General features: G+C 38.5%; 1 protein-coding gene across 1 annotated transcript; it reads left to right on the top strand.

Moving 5' to 3' along the window:
- The first annotated feature begins 856 nt into the window (after window positions 1-856).
- Window positions 857-18,129, top strand: LOC140515629 (E3 ubiquitin-protein ligase DTX3L-like). The gene is made up of 6 exons (XM_072626431.1): window positions 857-8,196; window positions 10,221-11,082; window positions 11,350-12,009; window positions 12,614-12,697; window positions 13,495-13,574; window positions 16,121-18,129. Exon 1 carries the CDS (start codon window positions 3,648-3,650, stop codon window positions 5,925-5,927), a length of 2,280 nt encoding a protein of 759 aa, XP_072482532.1. The 5' UTR covers window positions 857-3,647; the 3' UTR covers window positions 5,928-8,196; window positions 10,221-11,082; window positions 11,350-12,009; window positions 12,614-12,697; window positions 13,495-13,574; window positions 16,121-18,129.
- Window positions 18,130-18,931: the final 802 nt, after the last annotated feature.

Raw genomic sequence — 18,931 nt, 5'->3', positions numbered from 1 at the left:
TCCTGAACTGTTACAGGTGGATGCCTGTATCTGGGGAAAAGTGGGAGAGTATGAGCTTGGCATAGCCTCAGATAGGATCCTTCTGGCTCAGTTTCCCCACTGTGTTCCTTTTTTTAACAGAAATGTTTTCCACCTGGCCATTCCTGAGTCTGGCTATGAGGTAGCATTGTTATTGCATGATTGGTTATCAACTCTGACTCTTACCTGAAGTCAAACAGAGCTAAGGATGCTTTTTCCTGCCATATATATGTTGAGTCAATAAGAACCAGATTTGATGCTGTTAGAATCATACTGCTTTTTCCTTTTATAGCAAATTCATATTATCAAAGCAAGTGGTCAGTAGAAGCACAATGCAAGTATGTAAGATCTTATTTTTTTTTCTGTCTAAATGTGTAGTCATTCCATATCCCAAGCAACGAAATAACATCATACTTGGGCTTGCCCTCTGCCTGCTAATACTTACATAGTTATGTGTAAGATTAAGTCCCTAAAATAACTCATTCCTTCTGAACGCTATGGAAATAATTAGACAAAGGTAAAAGAATCTTGTGAAGCAAAGATACAAACACAATGTTAAATTATCTCATAGACTAAGGCTAGAACACATCTGAGCTACTATAATAAACTCCATGTGTATAAGATCTGAGCCATTCAGCCTTGAATTATAGTCCTTTCTATGTGCTAAACAACTCAGTAAATGAAGATTTGGCCTAGTCATCTACTTGTTGTTATATATATATATATATATATATATATATATATATATATATATATATATATATATATATATATATATATATATATATGTATATGTATATATATATATATATTCTGTATAAAATAAGATCCTTAAATGTTTCAAAATGATATAAGAATAATTTGATGTTAATGGAGCAGTTTATGGGACCAAGCTGTTATTTTATTAATAATTAAAATGGACTCGGAAACATATTTGGTTTGTTTTGAAGAAATTGCAATATTGCAATCAGTTCTCTTAAAAGAGAGTAACTTATGGAATAATTTGTGTTACACCATTGGAAAAGTCAGTTTTATTTAAGATTCTTATTTAATGTGGAAATAACATTTGCTGTTTCCTATGGTAAAAACATGTTTTATTATCAACAACTTCTTTGATATGTACTGTTTTGAAATTTATTACTGAAATGATCTATACATCCCATCCCAAGTCTTTTGCTACAATTGAAGTTAACTTGTTAACCTTTATGTAAATTCATTTGTGTATTATAGGTCATAGTCTTATAAAAAGTGTACTGTAATATATGTTTTTAAAATGTGAGGAATAGATCCTTATCTGTAAGGGGGAATTGAATAATTGAATTAAATTGAAATGGAATTAAATTAAATTAAGTGGTATTTAAATTTGGAGGTTTAAAATATTTAGCAATTAAAATTTTAAAATTGTAAAGTAAAAAATTGAGAAAAATGTTGAGAAAACAAGATCAAATCAATATACATGTAATTTGGAAGGTTTTAAAAGTTCTGCCTTCTGTGGTACTTAAAATGTTTACTTTGTATTTGAATGTGTTAAGGTATATCAATATAACAGTAACTCTTTAGCTTGTTAACAATATTTATGTTATGTAAATGTTTTAGATAAAAATAGAAACATCATGGGATATTTATAGCCTAAATTCTTTGAAGTTTCAGGTGAACTGTGGGTTCCTAGTTTGATGTTCCCCTTATAGTTCTGTTATAGATTAGATCAGAACCATGAGGGTCCAGCTGTTTTCCACCACATGTAGTAGTTGTTAGAGAAGTCATGTTTGTGACTAGTATGGAAATTTTGTATTGAGATCTGTTTTGTGGAAGATTTTAGCAGAAATATCTAAGGAGTCTTTACAAGTAACTTGGAACCAGAGAGGAAGTCCACTGATGTGGTGCCCTTGAGGCCATGATATTTTCCAGACTGCTCCAAGAAGAGATGTGCCAGGGATTATGCAACTACATGGGATGTCTGAGATCCATGATGAAATGAGTTGATTGAATGGATAGTGGAAAGGGTTATTGCAGCAAGACTTAATGTTTGTTTATATTGATATCTATTCTTGTACCCATTTGGCTTTTATTTTCTGTATCTGTACACTAAGTTCTCTTGGTTTTCTTGATGCTGTATGATTTCCACTTTGGACGAATCCATGATCCTGAACATTCTTACTATGGCTTCTACTGTGCTTCATTTATGGTTCTGCTTTTGATTTCATTTTGTAATTAGAACCATCCTCTTTCAACTGTAAGATGTGGAAGTGCCCAAGGTCTCTTGTTAGCTTTCTGTTTATTGACCCTTATCCTTGTGAAGTGTTGTTTTTCCTCCCTTCAGCAATCCTTCCTAGGCAGTATACACAGGAATGTTTTACCAAGTACACTTTCTGTGGTCCTTTGACCAATGGTGGGGTGAGGGAGAGAATGTTAAGGGATCTCCTGAACTTGTCTTTCTGAGTTGCCATATTTTCCAAAAACACTGGACCTGGAGTATGCAAGAAACCCCAGACATGTCAAGGATGAAGCCCCCCTGAACTGACATAATTTGTTGTTTACACCCCAAGCTTGACTCCTTGTGTGTCCTTGGGAGTCAAGACAGGTGCCAATCAGTCTGCAATAGACTGAGAAACTTTCTGCAGCTGTGACCCTTGTCAATAAGCAGACCATCATATGCTACACCACGGTCTAGGAGCTTTGAAGGGAAAAGAATGCTGCTTTTGTCATTTTACTTATTCATGATTTCTCCTCCCTTTTGGGAGGAAATTGGTCCTTTTCTCATGCCCTATGGCTTCTGCTTTTCTCTGTAACTTAAATACCAAGGCTTGTCCTGCACTGCTACACTCCTTGGTATAGGGAGTCCCCACATGCACATCCCTTTCTCTTGTAATTACTACAATTACAACACACTTCATGGACTTCTCATATTGTGTACAGTTAACACTGTACACAATATGCTGTTTATTTTTTTCTTCTGATTCTGTTGATATTTCACTTTGCTCATTTGCCATTTTCTTTATTTCATTTTTCTCCTCTCTTCTTTTTAATGAGATTAGCTAAAGGTTTATCAAGTTCATTATTCTTTTCAAAGAATCAGCCTTTAGTTTTAGATATCATTTCTTTGGAGTATTTTTGTTTTCAGTTTATCTGTTTCCCCTCAATTTTTAATGTCTTTGTGATTATTTTAAGCTTGTTTATTTGTTGGCTTTTCAATTTTTTCAATGAATATTCAGTTCATTATTCCTCTTATCTTCTATGTTGTTAATGTGTGTTTGTAAAGATATATGTATTTTTTCCTCCTTAGGACTGCTTTATCTGCATTCTGGAAATTTTGTATATTGTTTCATTATCATCATCTTCCTCATATTTCCCCTTGCCATTTGTTCAAATAATTATTTGATTTTTAAAAAATTGTTCTTTGAACTCATTATTTAGAATTTCCTTTTTAAGTTGCCATTTGGTTCTCTGTCTTTTGTGTGTGCTGAAACAATTACTATTTTTTAAGTTATTGTCTGGGCAGAGAGGTGAGGGTAGTGAGCTGACAGCACCCTTTTGTCTCCCCTCTCTGCTCCCCAGTTTCCCCCTCCAGAGCCCACTGAACAAACATCGCAGCGCCGGATCTTCAACTCACGACTCCCTACTCTGCCGTGATGGCTACTAGCAGCCTTGCCCACAGCCCACTGTACCGAGTCCTGGTCCGGGTGTCTGAGAGTTACCCTAGAATGGAGAGGAAGTTACAAAAGTATTTCCAGAACCCTTGGAGGTCCGGGGGAGGCAAGTGCAAGGTCAAAGTCGGTCCCCGAGAAGGCACTTTCTGGGTAGAGTTCTATAAAAGACAAGCCAAGGAAGGTGTGATAGCAAAGAGAGATCATTCTGTGGCAGTTAACGATACATCATATGTGGATGTCTTCATAGAAACAAATGAAGAACCAGGAGAGAACAACACTTTGGAGATAAACCAGCTTTCCTCTCAAAATCAGTCACTCCCAGAGAAATCTCCAGATGAGAAGAAGCCAGATGAAGGAGGTGGTGCTTGCTCCTCTAATTCCCTCATTCAAAAGGTATTCCTCTATGTGGAGGCCCAGCTGAACTTCAAGCTTTCCAGAGAGCAAAGAGAGGCAATTATGAACCTCTGCCCAAAGCTCAGAATAGAGGGAGACCATGATGGACCTGAGAAAGTAATTGGTGACTATGAAGATATTGAAAAAATTCATCGATTCTTAAATGACAACATCCTGAGAAATGAGCAGAAAGCGAATTTTTCCCACTCAGCCTCAGCAAGAGAAACTGAGCAAGTTGTGCCAAAAAACCTTGATAATCCTAGTCTTCACTCCAATCCAAATGACATAAAAGAAGAAGAGTCTGATTTGATCTCAGTTCCTTCACATTTGTTTGAATATTTCAAATACTTCTTTCCTGAAACTATGGACAAAATAGAAAGTGAGCATCGAGTACGTATCAAGAGTACTGTATCATATCCTATGGGCAATGTGTGTTTAGACTTCGAGACAAATAAGTCAAGGGACAGAAAAGCAGCTCAAGAAGCTTTTATCAGAGCATTTCAGAGGGAAATCCAGAATGTGACCCGTCAGGATGTTCATTTCACAGATAATAAGCTGGCCCATGATGTCCAGAAAACACTGGCTGACATGTTTAAAGGCCTCCGTATTAAAGCTGAAGGAAAAGTCTTAATCCTCTGGGGAAACCCACAGGATATCTTAGGAGCTCAACATTTCATTGAAGCAAACTTCTCCCGCAAACAACCTCTGGATATGATGGCTTCCCAAAACATGATGAAGAATGGAATTGAGGTTGATACTGCTCACTTGCGTCTTCTGTGTCAAGAATTCAGAGAAATAGAGATGAAATATGACACTGTAATGGAACTGGTGAACAATCCCCAAACTCGGAAAACCCTCATTGTCTTTAAACCAAAAGACAAAGGCTTAGACCTCTCTGCACAGGCTTATGAAGATTTCATTGACATCTTTCAGATGCTGTTGCCTCAGATTGTCAAAGAAGTAGTTCTTCTGAAACCATTCAACCAAGAAAGAAAGTGTTGGCCTGAAAGGGCATTCTTTGAAGACTTTGAAAGAAGGCACCCCTATGTAAACTTGGAGTGGAATGAACAAGAACTGATACTGACTGGTTTGGCCAAGTATCTTGCAGAAGCAATGAGATATGTTAAGAGATATTTTGGTATTGAAGGTCCTCCTCCCCAGCACAGACAAGGGCCACCACTCCCCCTTGGTGTGAATTGGAATAGAGACTCCAGGTCCCCCTTGGACAAACTTGGTGCTGATTTCAGCATGGCTTTACCTCCCATCAAGGGATTGCCTAGCTGGTGGGACTTAGGAAAAGAGGACAAAGAGGAAGAGAAGGAGGAGTGTGTCATCTGTATGGAAACTATTCAACACAAAGAAGTCCTCCCAAAGTGCAAGCATGTGTTCTGTGCCCCTTGTATCAGAGAGGCCATGAAACATAAGCCAGTGTGCCCTGTGTGCCAGACTTCCTATGGCATCTTGAGAGGAAATCAGCCAGATGGAACAATGACAACCTCTTACAGAACATCTTCACTTCCAGGTTATAATTCATGTGGCACTATTGTGATTCATTATGACATGCGGGGAGGCATACAGACCGAAGATCATCCCAACCCAGGGAAACGTTACGAAGGAACAAGACGGGTGGCATACTTGCCAAATAATGAAGAAGGACGGCAGGTTTTGCTTCTCCTCAGAAGAGCTTTTGACCAAAGGCTGATTTTCACAGTAGGACAGTCTCGGACATCAGGAGTCAAGGATGTGATCACTTGGAATGATATTCATCACAAAACTCTGCAATTCGGTGGGCCAGAAAATTTTGGCTACCCTGATCCCGGCTATCTGCAGCGTGTCAAGCAGGAACTGAAGGCAAAAGGAATTGAGTAAGAGTGCTGACATCAAGGATTCCTTGGGAGCTGGGCTTGCAAAAGCTGTAGGTGTGCAAAGGAATCAAAACAGTAGGCACCATTTAGCGAAAAATAAAGGAACTTGAGAAGAAAATCATTGTTTAGGAGTGAGTGGGATGAACTGATATCTGCTAACCTGTCTTAATTTCGTGACTTTTTTCTCATTGGATAAACTGAGAGCCTTGTAGGAATGTAAAAGTTGCTCTAGTGAGAACCCAAAGTGTATCTCTAAGTGCTTTCCTGCCTATTTCCATTCTGCTGTCACCAGGGATGCTGGACTTATGGAATCTTCCATTGTACCATTTGCACAAGGTGATGATGGACCCTCAGATCCATTCACATTATTTGTCATAAACTGTTGGTAGCCTCATCATTGTTTTCTCCCTTCTAACTGAAATGGTAACCAGGACCATTAAAAAAGTTTGGAAGACATCTTGAAGATTATAGTCCTCAAGTACTGACATGAGTCCTTCACTTCAGAAAGAAACTATCCATCCTGGGGTTTGGGCAAATTTAATGTAAATTAAGCAGTGGGGAAAAGACATGTCTGTCTTCAGCAAAGTCCATTGAAGTCCAGTCACTTTCAGGAACAAATAGAAAAGCCTGTTTGACATTCAAAGCCCTTCATAACCTTGCCACTCCCTTTATTTCCCCAACATGTACTCTGTGATTCAGTGATAATGGCGTCCTTGGCATTCCTTGTGCAAGAAACCATTTCTCCAGATTTGCATTTTCACTGGATATCCACCATGCCTGGAATTCTTTTCCTCTGCTTCACCACTGACCAGCTTCCCTGACTTCTTTCAAGTCCTGCCTAAAATCCCACCTTCTACATGAAGCCTTGCCCAAACCCCCTTTAATGCTAGTGCTTTTCCTGTGTGGATTATCTCCAATTTGTCCTGTATGTAGCTTATTTGTACATAGTCGTTTGCATATTGTCTTTCCCATTAGACTATGAGCTACTTGAGAGCAGAGACTGCCTTTTGCCTTCTTTTGTATCCCCAGGATTTAGCATATAGTAGGCAGGGTCATTGACCTGAGAATCAGAATTTCCACATTATCAGGCAACTGGCATTGGTTTGTGTGCTAAGCTGGTTCTCTGCATTCTTAGCTCACTTTTTGGGGTGTACCTTGTGGTAATTGCTCTGTCTAGTCTTAGTGAGACCACATTCATATCCAAATATTTTCTGACTTTTAACCTTCACAAAATTGCCTTCTCAACATGCCATTGATCTAGGTGTCCCCTCAAAAGTGTAGTTCTAGGGCAACAGATGAAAGGCCCATTCATCTCTGAATGAGTCTACCTTTGCTATTTGCTATAAAAACTAAGCAGAAATATTCATTTGGAGCTGTAATACTGGATCCTGCAGCATTGCTTGGAGAATGAAAAAAAACCTGTGATAGGTAACTGTGAAAGGTTCCTTTCCCAGTTACAAACAGATTATTGGTGATAATAAAATATCCTATTCCCCTAGTGCAGAAAGTTAAAGTGTTGTAGCACAAATGATGTCTAGTTGGTTCTTCTTTAAATAGTTAAATCATCTGGACCTGGCTCTATGCTTATGTTAAGGGAGACATCACTTAATGGCTATGTCAGATGCTTCTAATAAAGTGAAAACTGTGTAATGATCAGAAAAAAGTTATTGTTTGTCAAAAATTTATTAACTATTTCTGTGTTTTGACATTTGTTTGCAATATCTCTGTGCCCTAAATTGACATGGTCAATTTTTGTAAAAGTTCCATGTGGTGCTGTGAAATGTGTATATTCTATTGTAGTCCCATTTAGAGGATGCCAGAAGTCTTTGTGACCTAGTTTCTCCAGCAATTTGTTCAGTTCCTTATTGTCTTCATGTTTATATCTCTATTAAAGTCATTTCAAACTGAGAGAGAGATTTATGATTTAGTATGTAAACAAATTCATCTATACTCTTGTCTTTTTATGAGGCACAAATCAGCAATTTCCTCATGTGAGCCAGGAGGATGCTTGAGTCTCAAATGTGGAGAATTCAGGAGCCAAAATTATTCGGCACCGAAGCACAAGCTGAAGGCTGGGAGGTATAATGAATTAAAGTGGACCCACTGGTGGAATAAACAACTTTAAATTTTCCTGCTAATATCTAGGAAAGATAGTAGGTGAATCACAGGAATGTTTAAATTTAGTTAAACCTGATACACAGGTTAACTTTATCTAATTTTCCTTCTTCTCTTACCAGTAAAATCGGGTACTGCTTGGGCACTGCCTCTTTTTGGTAAGTCTTCATTTCTCTAAATATTCAATGATTGACTATATTCCTTCAATTTGAACTTTAGATGGAGGGTATTGCTTAATGCATGGCCATGGTTTATCCTTGAAATAACTGATTGTAAGGGGTTCAGTTCCTTTTATTAAGCCAGAATCACTCCTAGACCAGACCCACAATACAAGCAAAGTTTCCTTTATATAGTATTGGTTTTTGAGCATAAGGTGAAACTACCCCTTTCCCTCATCCTCTTCCTGAACCTGAAGCCACATAGTACCTAAATCAGCCTTTTTCTGCTGGAGTTCCAAAAAACAAAACAAAACAAAAAGCCTCAATGGTGCAGAATATGCATATCATGTTTTAGACAGATGGTCTCTTACTGCTAGATCAACAGGCAAATCAAATGATTGCAAAAAAGCATGATTTTCAATTAAAGGTCCTATCTGAACAGAGGGTTTGAAGAGAGTGAGAAAGTTTTTACTTCTCTTACCACTTCTTCCATTTATTTCCACTTCTTCTTTCTGACTATCCAAATCCTTCTTAAATTTGTTGGAGGTATAATACCCACTTCAAAGATACCAGTAATCCAATTGCTTTGGATACAGTGTTTCTCAAAATCCCATTGAGTATGCTAACTTACCTATTTCAAATGAACCTTCTTCAAGGCACTACAAATCTTACTTTTCATAAATACAAATATTCCACACTTGACAGAAAGATATTAAGCTCTTGAGATAGAGACCTGCTATCAATGAACTAAGCTTCCCATATTTCTCTACCATTTTAGTTAGTGGAGATCCAGACAGGATCTTTGCACAGCGTGCTCTACCATTTTCTAGTTTACAATACTTAGTCTCCAATTTCTTCAAAATTCTTTACTTACTAAGGCATTGGTTGGTGGAGTCTTGGAAAAAGACTTATTAGAATGGCAGGGTCAGTTACATGCTAGAACAAGTCCATAAATGCTAACAAAGAGTTTACTCACCACTCCTTCAGTGCCTGAGAATCCTGCCCTGTCAGCCAAATTTTCAGGTTGGAATCAACTTGTATGGAGACAATTCTTGAAATAAAATAAAATGTTTGAAAAGAGGAAAACAGTATCATCCAGAGTATATACACATATAGGCAATCTGCTATCAGTAAATCAATACTATGCACCTACCGTGTACGAAGCACTTCACTAATCACTGGGGATATAATAAGAGGCAAAAGACAATCCTTGCCCTCAAGGAGCTTACAATCTAATGGAGGAAATATCATTCAAACTACATAATAAATTGTATCTAATTAAGACTGAAGGCACTAGAAAATTTTCCTGTAAAAAATGAGAGTTTAGTTGATCCCTAAAGGAAGGCAAGGAACTCAGTAGGTAGAGTTGAAGAAGTCCAGATAAGTTCCAGGCATGAGGACCAACCAGAGCAAATGCCCCAAAATGGAGTGTCTTATTTGTGGAACATTTAGGTGACCAGATGAATGAGAAAAGGTGCAGCAAGTACTAGAAAGGCTGAACAGTTAGGGTATTATCTAGGGGCAGCCAGGTTTCAGTAATACTTGCATATGGAAAGAGTAGGAGAAGAAATGATTTAGCATTAAGGACAATTTTTTTGTGTATGGAACAGGTCTTCCACAAGACACAGGGAAGGGTTGGGTGGTGTGAGAGTTACTTAAAGGTGAGAAGACTGAGGGTAAGAGGAAAAATAATGTCTGGTAGAGGGTGTGGAATGTGGTTTGGATGATGATCTTCAGGAGTTCAGAATCACTGAGATGAGAAGGGTATGATCAGGTATGAGAATATTCCTCATTGAATGGGGGGCACCACTCCTCTTCCCAGTGGAGGCTGGAGGAAGTGCAGGATGAGATGGGAAGCATACATTCAGATGGTCAGATGGGAAACCCTGCTTCCCTAGTCCTCTTCCCTCTGAAGGGTGGGGATTAGGCAGGAAAAATGTACAGCAAGAAGTGAAAATCTCACCTGTGCAACAAGAAACCAAGTCAAAAGTCCCATTCCCCACCAACTTTCCTCTTCCCTCAAGGAACAGGGTACAGCAGGACATGAAAGGCCTGACATGAAAAGGTAGGTTACTCTTCCTTGCCCCAGAGATTCTCCACATCTTAGTTGTGAGATCAGGCTGGCAGTAGGAGGTAGATATTCCTTGAGCTTGTACAGATGGAAGTTGTTGGTTTGGGGCAGATGGAAGGCTCCTGACCTGGCCTCTTGCCACTTTCCTGCAGAGGACCTGCTGTGCCCAGCAGCGGATGGAAGGCACAAGGCATGGGGATAGAGGAACATTGTGCTCCTCTTCTCAACTGAAGAAGCTGGTGAAAGGTGGGTAGCAGGAAGTGGTAGATTCCTGTGGAGGGGAAAGTCCTCTGGTGCAGATGAAGATGCCACCTTCCTCTGCCACCTTCCCTCAAAGGACATAACGACTACTGTATTTAATTTTCCTACAACTTGTTTTCCTTGTTCTTTGTGCCTTTTCATTTCCCTCATTCCTGCATGTGTTGAATGTAAGGAGGAAAAATAGACATTGCAAGTAGCAAAGGATGGCCTAGGTCCAGGTTGGAGTCAAGGGTCAACGATGGATCAGTTTTCTATCTTTATTTTTTTGTGAGTCCCTTATGGTTAACATTATGTCTGCATTTCTTCATCCTCAGGAGTACTCCCAGAAAGAGCTTAACTGTCTACTTCCTGTGCACAAATGTCCTATCACAACTGGCACTGTTACATTTGAGATGTGAGTTTCCTTCAGGTTCTCTATCTTTTTGCCTGTGAGTCCCTTAAAGTTAACATTATTTCTCTATTTATGGGTCCTAGGATTATTCCAGTTAAGAGCTGAGCAATCTCCCTTTTCTGGACAAATTTCAATTTGAAAAGTTCACTGTTGTTTCAGAAAGGTAAGTTTCCGGAATTGAATTTGCTGAAGAAATTTATAGAGGTGGGGGGGGGGGGCATCAGTCAAGGCAGTTCCAGGCTGGTGTCTCCTGATGAGCCAATGAAATGGTTCCACTGCACTCCTGAATCATCTTTCTTTGCAAGTGCTCCTATGCATCTGTATCAGTAAAAAGAATAACTTGTTTCTATAAGGAAAGTTCTACATTTTGAGTCACTTTTGAGACTCTGAGCAAACTGAGATTCGTAATTTTTTTATCCCAATGTTACAGGAGAGACACCAGAGAATAATAAAGGTTAAGTAACTTGATTACCTTGAGAGGTCTGGTAAGTGGATGAGTTGGGAGGTAAAGTCCAGGCTCAGGCTTTTGGGTCCTGCAGGTCAGGTCTTGACCACCAACTGATTTCAAATGCATCCTGTCATTTGTTGTTATTCCTCCCCTGCCACATATGTATTCATTCTTGCCATCATACATTACCCTAACAATTGAGGGTCCATAGAACTAGAACTACAGGTCTTTTCAGTAGCTGTTTCCTTGAAAGTCCCTTATCAGACAAATGAGACCCACACGGTTTTCAAACGCCTAATTGGTAGAATGTGTCTGACTTATGCACTAGGTTTCTTGTTGGCTGACTCCAGATGCAGCCTCCTGGACATTAGCTTGAGTGTGACTCTACCTTGGTCATTTGATTCTTTTTTGGCATTTCCCTTCTCTTGACTCCATCAATGGAGGTAACAGGAAAATAAATTTCAAATAGTTCGGACAATGTATAGGGCTACCTACACAATTACTCTTGCCTTCCATTTTCCTCTAAGCCCGGAGGCTTCACTTCATTTCTGAACTTCCCATTCCTAGGACTGTGTTAACCTGGAAGATTTCAGAAGTCATCCTCACATTCTTATTGCAGCTATCCCACTTCTTTTTAAAAAGGTGAGTCTCTTTAATTCTTTTCTGGGGGAAAATGGATGATGATTCCCTTTGGGGGTAGAAGTCAGCCCAGCCTACAGGTACTGCCTTAACGTGATGGCCAATTGCTATTCTTGCACTCCAGGAGTACCAGGTATTTTCTTTTCTCTTCATGATTAATCACAATAGCAAATGCAACAGAAACAACAATAATAATACCTCTAAATACAAAAAAAGAAATAATAACCATGAATGTATTTTATGGAATACAGTGTATGTTTGTGATTTCCTTTGAGCCAACAACAGGCCTCTTATTCCCCTTTTCTTAACAGTGAGGCTAAGTGAGTTATTAAAGGTCGAATTACTATAACGTGTCTGCCATATTTGTCAGGTCCCCTGTTTGGCTCACTCCAGATTCCAGCCACTGGACACTGCCCTGAGTGTGCCTCTACCTCCACCATATTTTATTCTTTTGGGGCATTCCTATTCTTCTGGCTCCATCAAATGATGTCAGCAGGACAAATATTTGCAGGGACCATGTGTAAGGCCTCCCATGCATTTACTCTTGCCATCTCTTTTCTTCTAAGTCCCTTTGGCTTCACATAATTTCTATCCATTTCCTTCCTAGGAGGGAGATACCCTGGAAGATTTGAGAAGTGGCTTCCCTCACCCACAAATGTCCTCAGGCAAACATCCCCCTTCCCTTCTAAATGTAAGTCTCTTCAGTTCTTTCTTTTGAGAAAAATGGATGATGGTTGCCCTTGGGCATGGCATTTGGCCTATCCCAAAGGGTCTGCCATAATGTTCTGGACAGATTCCTTTCTTCTACTACAGCCCTGCCAGATCTTTTCTTTCCTGTTCAAGATTAATCACAATAAGAACAGCAACAAAAAAGCTGTAATAATAGTTTCAGCTAGCAAATCTGCAACAAGCACAGCAAATATCATTGAAGGAGTACCATATGTGTATGTTATCTCCTTTGATCCAACAGCAGACCTCTGATTCTGATGTTCTTTTTAGTCCAATTAAGAGAGGAATTAACTGAAGCTAAGACATGGAAAGTTAACCAACCCAGGAGGACACACCTCCTATGTGGCTGAGGTGGGATTGCTAGTCGGGCCTTCCTGGCTCCAAGTTCAAGGCTCTAAGAGGTTTGGCTGTATGCCATTGTTTTTGTTCCTGTGTTTCATTTCCTTTTACCATGCCATCATCCTTGGCTTGATTAGGTGTTTCACCTTCCCCAAGAACTCGAGTCTTTATCTGTTGACACCAAAGTGATGGACAAGGGCATATTTTTTTTTCCTCTTGCTTTTTTATTTCCCTGATGCCATTTCATTTTTCTTCATCCTATGTATGTTAAAGGGTGGCAAATTTAGTGGATACTTCCAAGGGCAAAAGTTCTTGCAGGCTGAGATCAGATTCTGGGGGCTCCCCACAAATTCAGTTTGTCCTTCTTTTGGTCTCTCAGTGCCTTGAGACTAATCTCATTTCTCTGTTGATTGGTTCTAGGATTACTTCCAGGAAGAGCTGGGCAATCTTCCCCTTCTGTACAAATATCATTTCGACAAAGTCATTGTTTCTTTTCAAAGGTGAGTTTCCAGATTTGCATTTGTTTCAGAAATTTGAATAGATTAGGTCTGGGTGATGAGTCAGTTTAACCTCTGATGAAATTCCCCTGCACTCCTAACACATTTCCTTGGAAGTGCTAATGCACATTGGTAATAAGAAAAAGAAAGACTCTCTTGTATGCAGCAAGCTCTATGTGTTGTGTACCTGTTGGGCCTCAGAGAGAACTGTGAGAATGGTGATTTTCTTGCTCTGATTTTGCAGAGAAAGCTGATGAGGAGGTAGGTCATGTGACTTGGTCTATGTGACATGTCTTGTAAGTAGATGGGTTGAGATGCAAAGCCCAGGTTTCCTGACCATGCAGGTCAGGATGTGGCCTCTTAGCCACTTAGGCCCTTTCTGGTCAGCCATTCATTTTCTCTCTCTACTGCATATATATTTATTCTTGCCATCGTTGGCATCCCTAAAAATTCAAGTCCACATGGGTAAAACTACAAGATTTTTGGGGGACCATTTGCTTGAAAGCCTTTAATAAACAAGTGAGGAGAGATTATCTGGTTTGCCAAGAGCTGATTGAAAGAATGTGAGTGATATGTGCATTAGACCTTCTGCTTGGCAGAGCCCAGATGGAAGCCTCTGGACAGAGCCATTCCTTCACATTAGTAAAAATTTCTTCTTCCTTGTAACTTCTGTTCTCCTGGCTCTATCAAATGGAGTCAACAGGACAAGAAATTGCAAATATTTGAGATGCCAGACAGTTGGGAGATGTGCAGGGCCACCCACACAGCTCATCTTTCCAACTCTTTTCCTCTTAGTCTCAGTCAGTCTTGCCATATCTTTTCCTCTACCCCCCCAGTGGCATCACATCCTTCTGCACTTCTTATTCCTAGGATTGCATTGTCCTGGAAGACCTGAAGAGTCACCCTCTTGTTTACAAATTTCCTCATGTAACCATCACTCTTCCTTTTCAAAGTCAGTCCCTTCAATTCCTTTTGCTTTGGGGAGAAATGGAGGAAGGTCACCTTTGGGGGTGGTGTTTGGCTTGGTATACATGCTCCTCCATAATGTAATGGATAGATTCCATTGTTGCGTTCCTGGAGGTGCCAAGACTTTTCCTTTCTGTTCAGGATTAATCACAGGAACATCAGTAATGAAAACCACAATTGTATCTTCAGCTACAAAAACAGAAACAACTACAAGAGATATTATTTATGGAGTATAGTGTATGCATGCTATCTCCTTTGACTCAGCAGCAGATTTCTGATTTTGATGTTCTTTGTAGTCCAAATGGCAGAAGAATTAAGTGATGCTGAGACATGAAATGAACTTTGCCAGGATGACACATCTCATAAGTGGCTTAGGTGGGATACCTGATGGGCTTTCCTATTTCTATGTCCAAGTCTCTAAAACATTTTGCTGTCACCATCATGTTTCCTCCTGTACTTCATTCCTTCTTGTTTTCCTTTTTTTAAAAGAAAATATTATTTATTTAATTTAGACTTCTAAAAAAAGTTCATTCTGAATTCTCTCTTCCTACCTTTCCCCTTTCATTGAAATGAAAAGAAACATGATGCCAATTATACATTGAAATCATGCAAAATACATTTCCATATTAATCATTTTGCAAAAATACAACAAGAAAAACAAAGAAAGTCAAAATATTATGCTTTGATTTGCATTCAGATTCTATCAGTTCTTTCTTTGAGAGTGAATAGTGTTTTTCTTCATAAGTCCTTCAGAATTTTATTGGATCATTGTATTGATATTAACTAATTCATTCACAGTTAATCATTGAAGACTATTGTTGTTACTGTGTAAAATATTCTACTGGTCCTACCCACTTTACTTTGTATCAGTTCAAAGAAGTCTTTGCAGGTTTTCTGGAACTATTCTGCTCATCATTTTCTTCTTTTAAAAAAAAGTAATATTTTTTCCTAATTGCAAGTAAAAACAATATTATTAATTTTTTTTAAAAATGTGAATTCCTAGTCCTCTTTCTTACTCTCTCCCCTACTTCCCTTTGGGTAGCAGGCAATTTGGCATAGGTTATACATGTGCAGTCATGTAGTAGTAGGGACAAATGTTCAAGCCAGCTTATAATACAGAATGAGTTTCATCTAAGTTTATTTGCTAATCACTTGTGAAGATTGTGGAATGTAATCTCACCAAACTCAATCTTTAATATCTATTCTTGCTTTAAGGGGTGAATATAGAATACCTGTTAGCCTGGAGGTTGGCAGAAAGTGACCAGTGTTTTTCTGGGCTTGTCAGTAAACTATATCATATATTCACTGTATCCATGGAATTTCAGAGAGTAATTATTTTCTTGTTTACTATGATTGATTTTTACACCAGGATAAGTTTAAACTGAAGGAGAATAAGAAAAAGAAAAGGAAGGAAAGGTTGTTGAGTAAATTTTTAAAGACCTGGTAAATGTTTTATTACTGCAATACCATGAGAGAAATAACAGCAACTGCATCTTGATGAAATTAAATGTAATTAATGAAACTTGCGATTTGAGGTAAAATCTTGTGGGATTGTAACCTCATATCCTAAATTTGGATTTCAGATATGATTGTCTACATTATTGTGAGGCCAACAGTTCACCATTCAAGGAGGACACCGTGCACTGACCAAAGGGAATGTAATCTGGAAACTACTACAGGTGGATATTGAGACCTGGGAAAGATAGAGAGAATGACTTTGGTATAGTCTAAGGGAGGATTCTCTTGACTCAGTTTCACCATTGTGCTATTCATTTATAAATATGTATGTTTTCAATCTGGTTGATCCTGACCCTATTATACCCTGTGAATGAGGTGGAACATTGTTGTATGATTGGCTGGTCTTTAAACTTAATTATGACTTACCTGAAATCAAACAGAGCTAAGGATGCTTTATCCTTGTATCCCTTTTTTGAGTCATGTTGTGCCCTTAGGCTTAGGCCCAGTTCTGATGCTATTATACTTATGTCCCTCTTTCTTCCTCTCATAGCAAATCTCTCTTATCAGGGTAGGTGAACAGTGAAAGTTTGTCATTTCAATACTAAATAAGTATCTTTTAAGTAAATTCATTTGAGTAACTGTTGCCTCGGGATGAAAAGTATCTACTTATAATGAGTGCTAGTAGCTATGTATTCATGTATAGGATATGATCCTTAAAGTATCTCCTTTTGCTACAGGGGATTTATTAGACATGGAAAATTTTGAGAAATCAACACAGATAAGACAATTTTGTACATATATGTGCCCTGAACATGTTATAATAAGTTCTAAAAATTGGGTGCAGGATTTTACATATAAAATTGCACTGATAATTTAATTTTAAAGAAGAAGGCTAGAAACAGCAAGTAGTATGTGGTAACAGAAAGTTTCTGAAGTTTCAGGTGAATTATGGATTCCTAGTTTGATGTTCTCATAGCTCTATTGTTAACATGACCAGAATCCTAAGACTTGAGCAGGATTTTGACCACATGAATTTGTTATTGGAAAAAGCACATTTAATAGGTTATACTAAATTGTATTGAGCCTGGTAACTAACAGATTTGAGTAGAATTACCTAGGAATCTCTGCAAGTGCCTTGGAACCAGAGAAGCAAACCCACTGGAAAGAGGCCACTTCAGAGCTACCCTGGGAATGAAACCTATTCCCACACGTCCCAAGGAAAGATGTTGCCAGAAACCAGACAACTACATGTGACATCTGGAGCTCAAGATGAAATTGATTAACTGAACATTGGGAGTGGGTTACAAGGAGAATTGATGCTATTTAACATTTATGATTATTCTTGTATTACTTTGGTCTTTTGTTTCATGGTATTTACATTTACTGAGTTTTCTTGGTGACCTTGCTAATGTGCAAATCTCCCTTCTAAATTAGTACATGGTGAGCCCTCTCAATGGTTTAATCTGCCTTAGTTGACATGCAGAGCTTATTTAACAAGCTTTGTCTCCTTAGGGGATACACGAGATTATGATTCTCTACCTAAGATTATGCAACTTTATGATATTGATGAAAATATGAGATTGTTATTTGCGATGCTCATAATCACAGTGCATTTGTTTCCTGTTGTAAGTTTAAATCCCCTATCTTATAGCCACAAATACTTACCCAAATGATGCAGCATGAGCAGCAGAGAACAGGATTATATAGTTAAAAAAAAAAAGGGGGAGTGAGATGAAACCAGTTGTGGTACTGCACCATATGTATGGTTAGCACCAAATGGGGGAATTATAGAAAATTATGCTTACTCAGTAATCCATCGTTCCCAGTCCTGCTTGTCAATCACTGTTGGGGGAGGAATCACCCAGACTGCAGCTTTTGTATTGTTACCTGCTATCTTCACCTATCAGGTCATCTACTACCTGTTACCCTGCATGTACTGGAAGTTGGAGAGAAGCTAAGATGCAATGTCCCATCCCTTTTTGCTAGCGTAGACCTATTTGAAATGTCTTTATCTTGTTATGAAAGTTATCAATAAAAGTTGTCTCCATCTTGAATCCCTGACTGATATCTTACTGATCAGCTAGTCAACATGTTACTACCTCATTGCACTTTTAATAAACTTCTTTTAATTCTCTTTTTCCTGAGTTTTGTCTCTTTGCACAGGGTGAAAGCCCAAAGAATTTTCCTTTGAATAGGACACTGTCTTCTCTGTCACCTACAAGAATTGATGTTGTTCTAAGAGTGAAGTAAATTGGAAAAGGAGAATCCCCAGGGAAAACTCTACAAGGCAGTGCAGAAACTGCATTGGGTGGAAAGCCCAGATTGGACAGCTCAAAAACTTGCATTCCATGAGGAATACAGAGAATAGAGACTAGATAATTATAGGGTTCATGAACCAGAGAATGGAGGATTAGACTAAAGAGAGAGAATGGATAAGAGAGCTTACTCTTAAGAGAAATCCTCTCTGGAAAGGGGTGTAAAGTAATGAATTAAAAAAAAAACTACTGAACATGACTAGTTGAAGGGGGATTGAGGAAAGGGAAATTGACTTGAGTAATAGGAAAAAAAGAGAGAAAGGAATAATTAGATAAAGACAAAAAAGAAATTTGAATTTATAATTTTCAAAAAAGAGAAAGAAGTAACAAATGGAATATGGGGTCAGAGGCTGATTCCCAGAGGGAATAGAGCCATCTTAAAACAAAATTAAGCTAAAGTACCTGAAGAGACAAGACTGTGTTTATAGCAGAAAAGGAGGGGTGGGCATCTTAACTTGAAAAAAAAATCAAAGGCAAATGGAAAAAATCATACACCTAACTTTCATAACTTTAAATGTGAATGGATTAAATAATTCAATAAAGCAAAAAGAGGGAGGGGAGAGAGGTAGAGATTTGACAAGAAAACAAAAACCTATAATCAGTGGCTTACAAGAAACAAAT

Source organism: Notamacropus eugenii, chromosome X (genome assembly GCF_028372415.1).
Source record: "Notamacropus eugenii isolate mMacEug1 chromosome X, mMacEug1.pri_v2, whole genome shotgun sequence".
Taxonomy (NCBI): Eukaryota; Metazoa; Chordata; class Mammalia; order Diprotodontia; family Macropodidae; genus Notamacropus; species Notamacropus eugenii.
This window is presented reverse-complemented; position numbering and strand designations above follow the sequence as displayed.

Bases quoted from the DNA above. Each gene is read 5' to 3' on its own strand.
- LOC140515629 (XM_072626431.1), top strand. From the start codon at position 3,648: ATGGCTACTAGCAGCCTTGCCCACAGCCCACTGTACCGAGTCCTGGTC.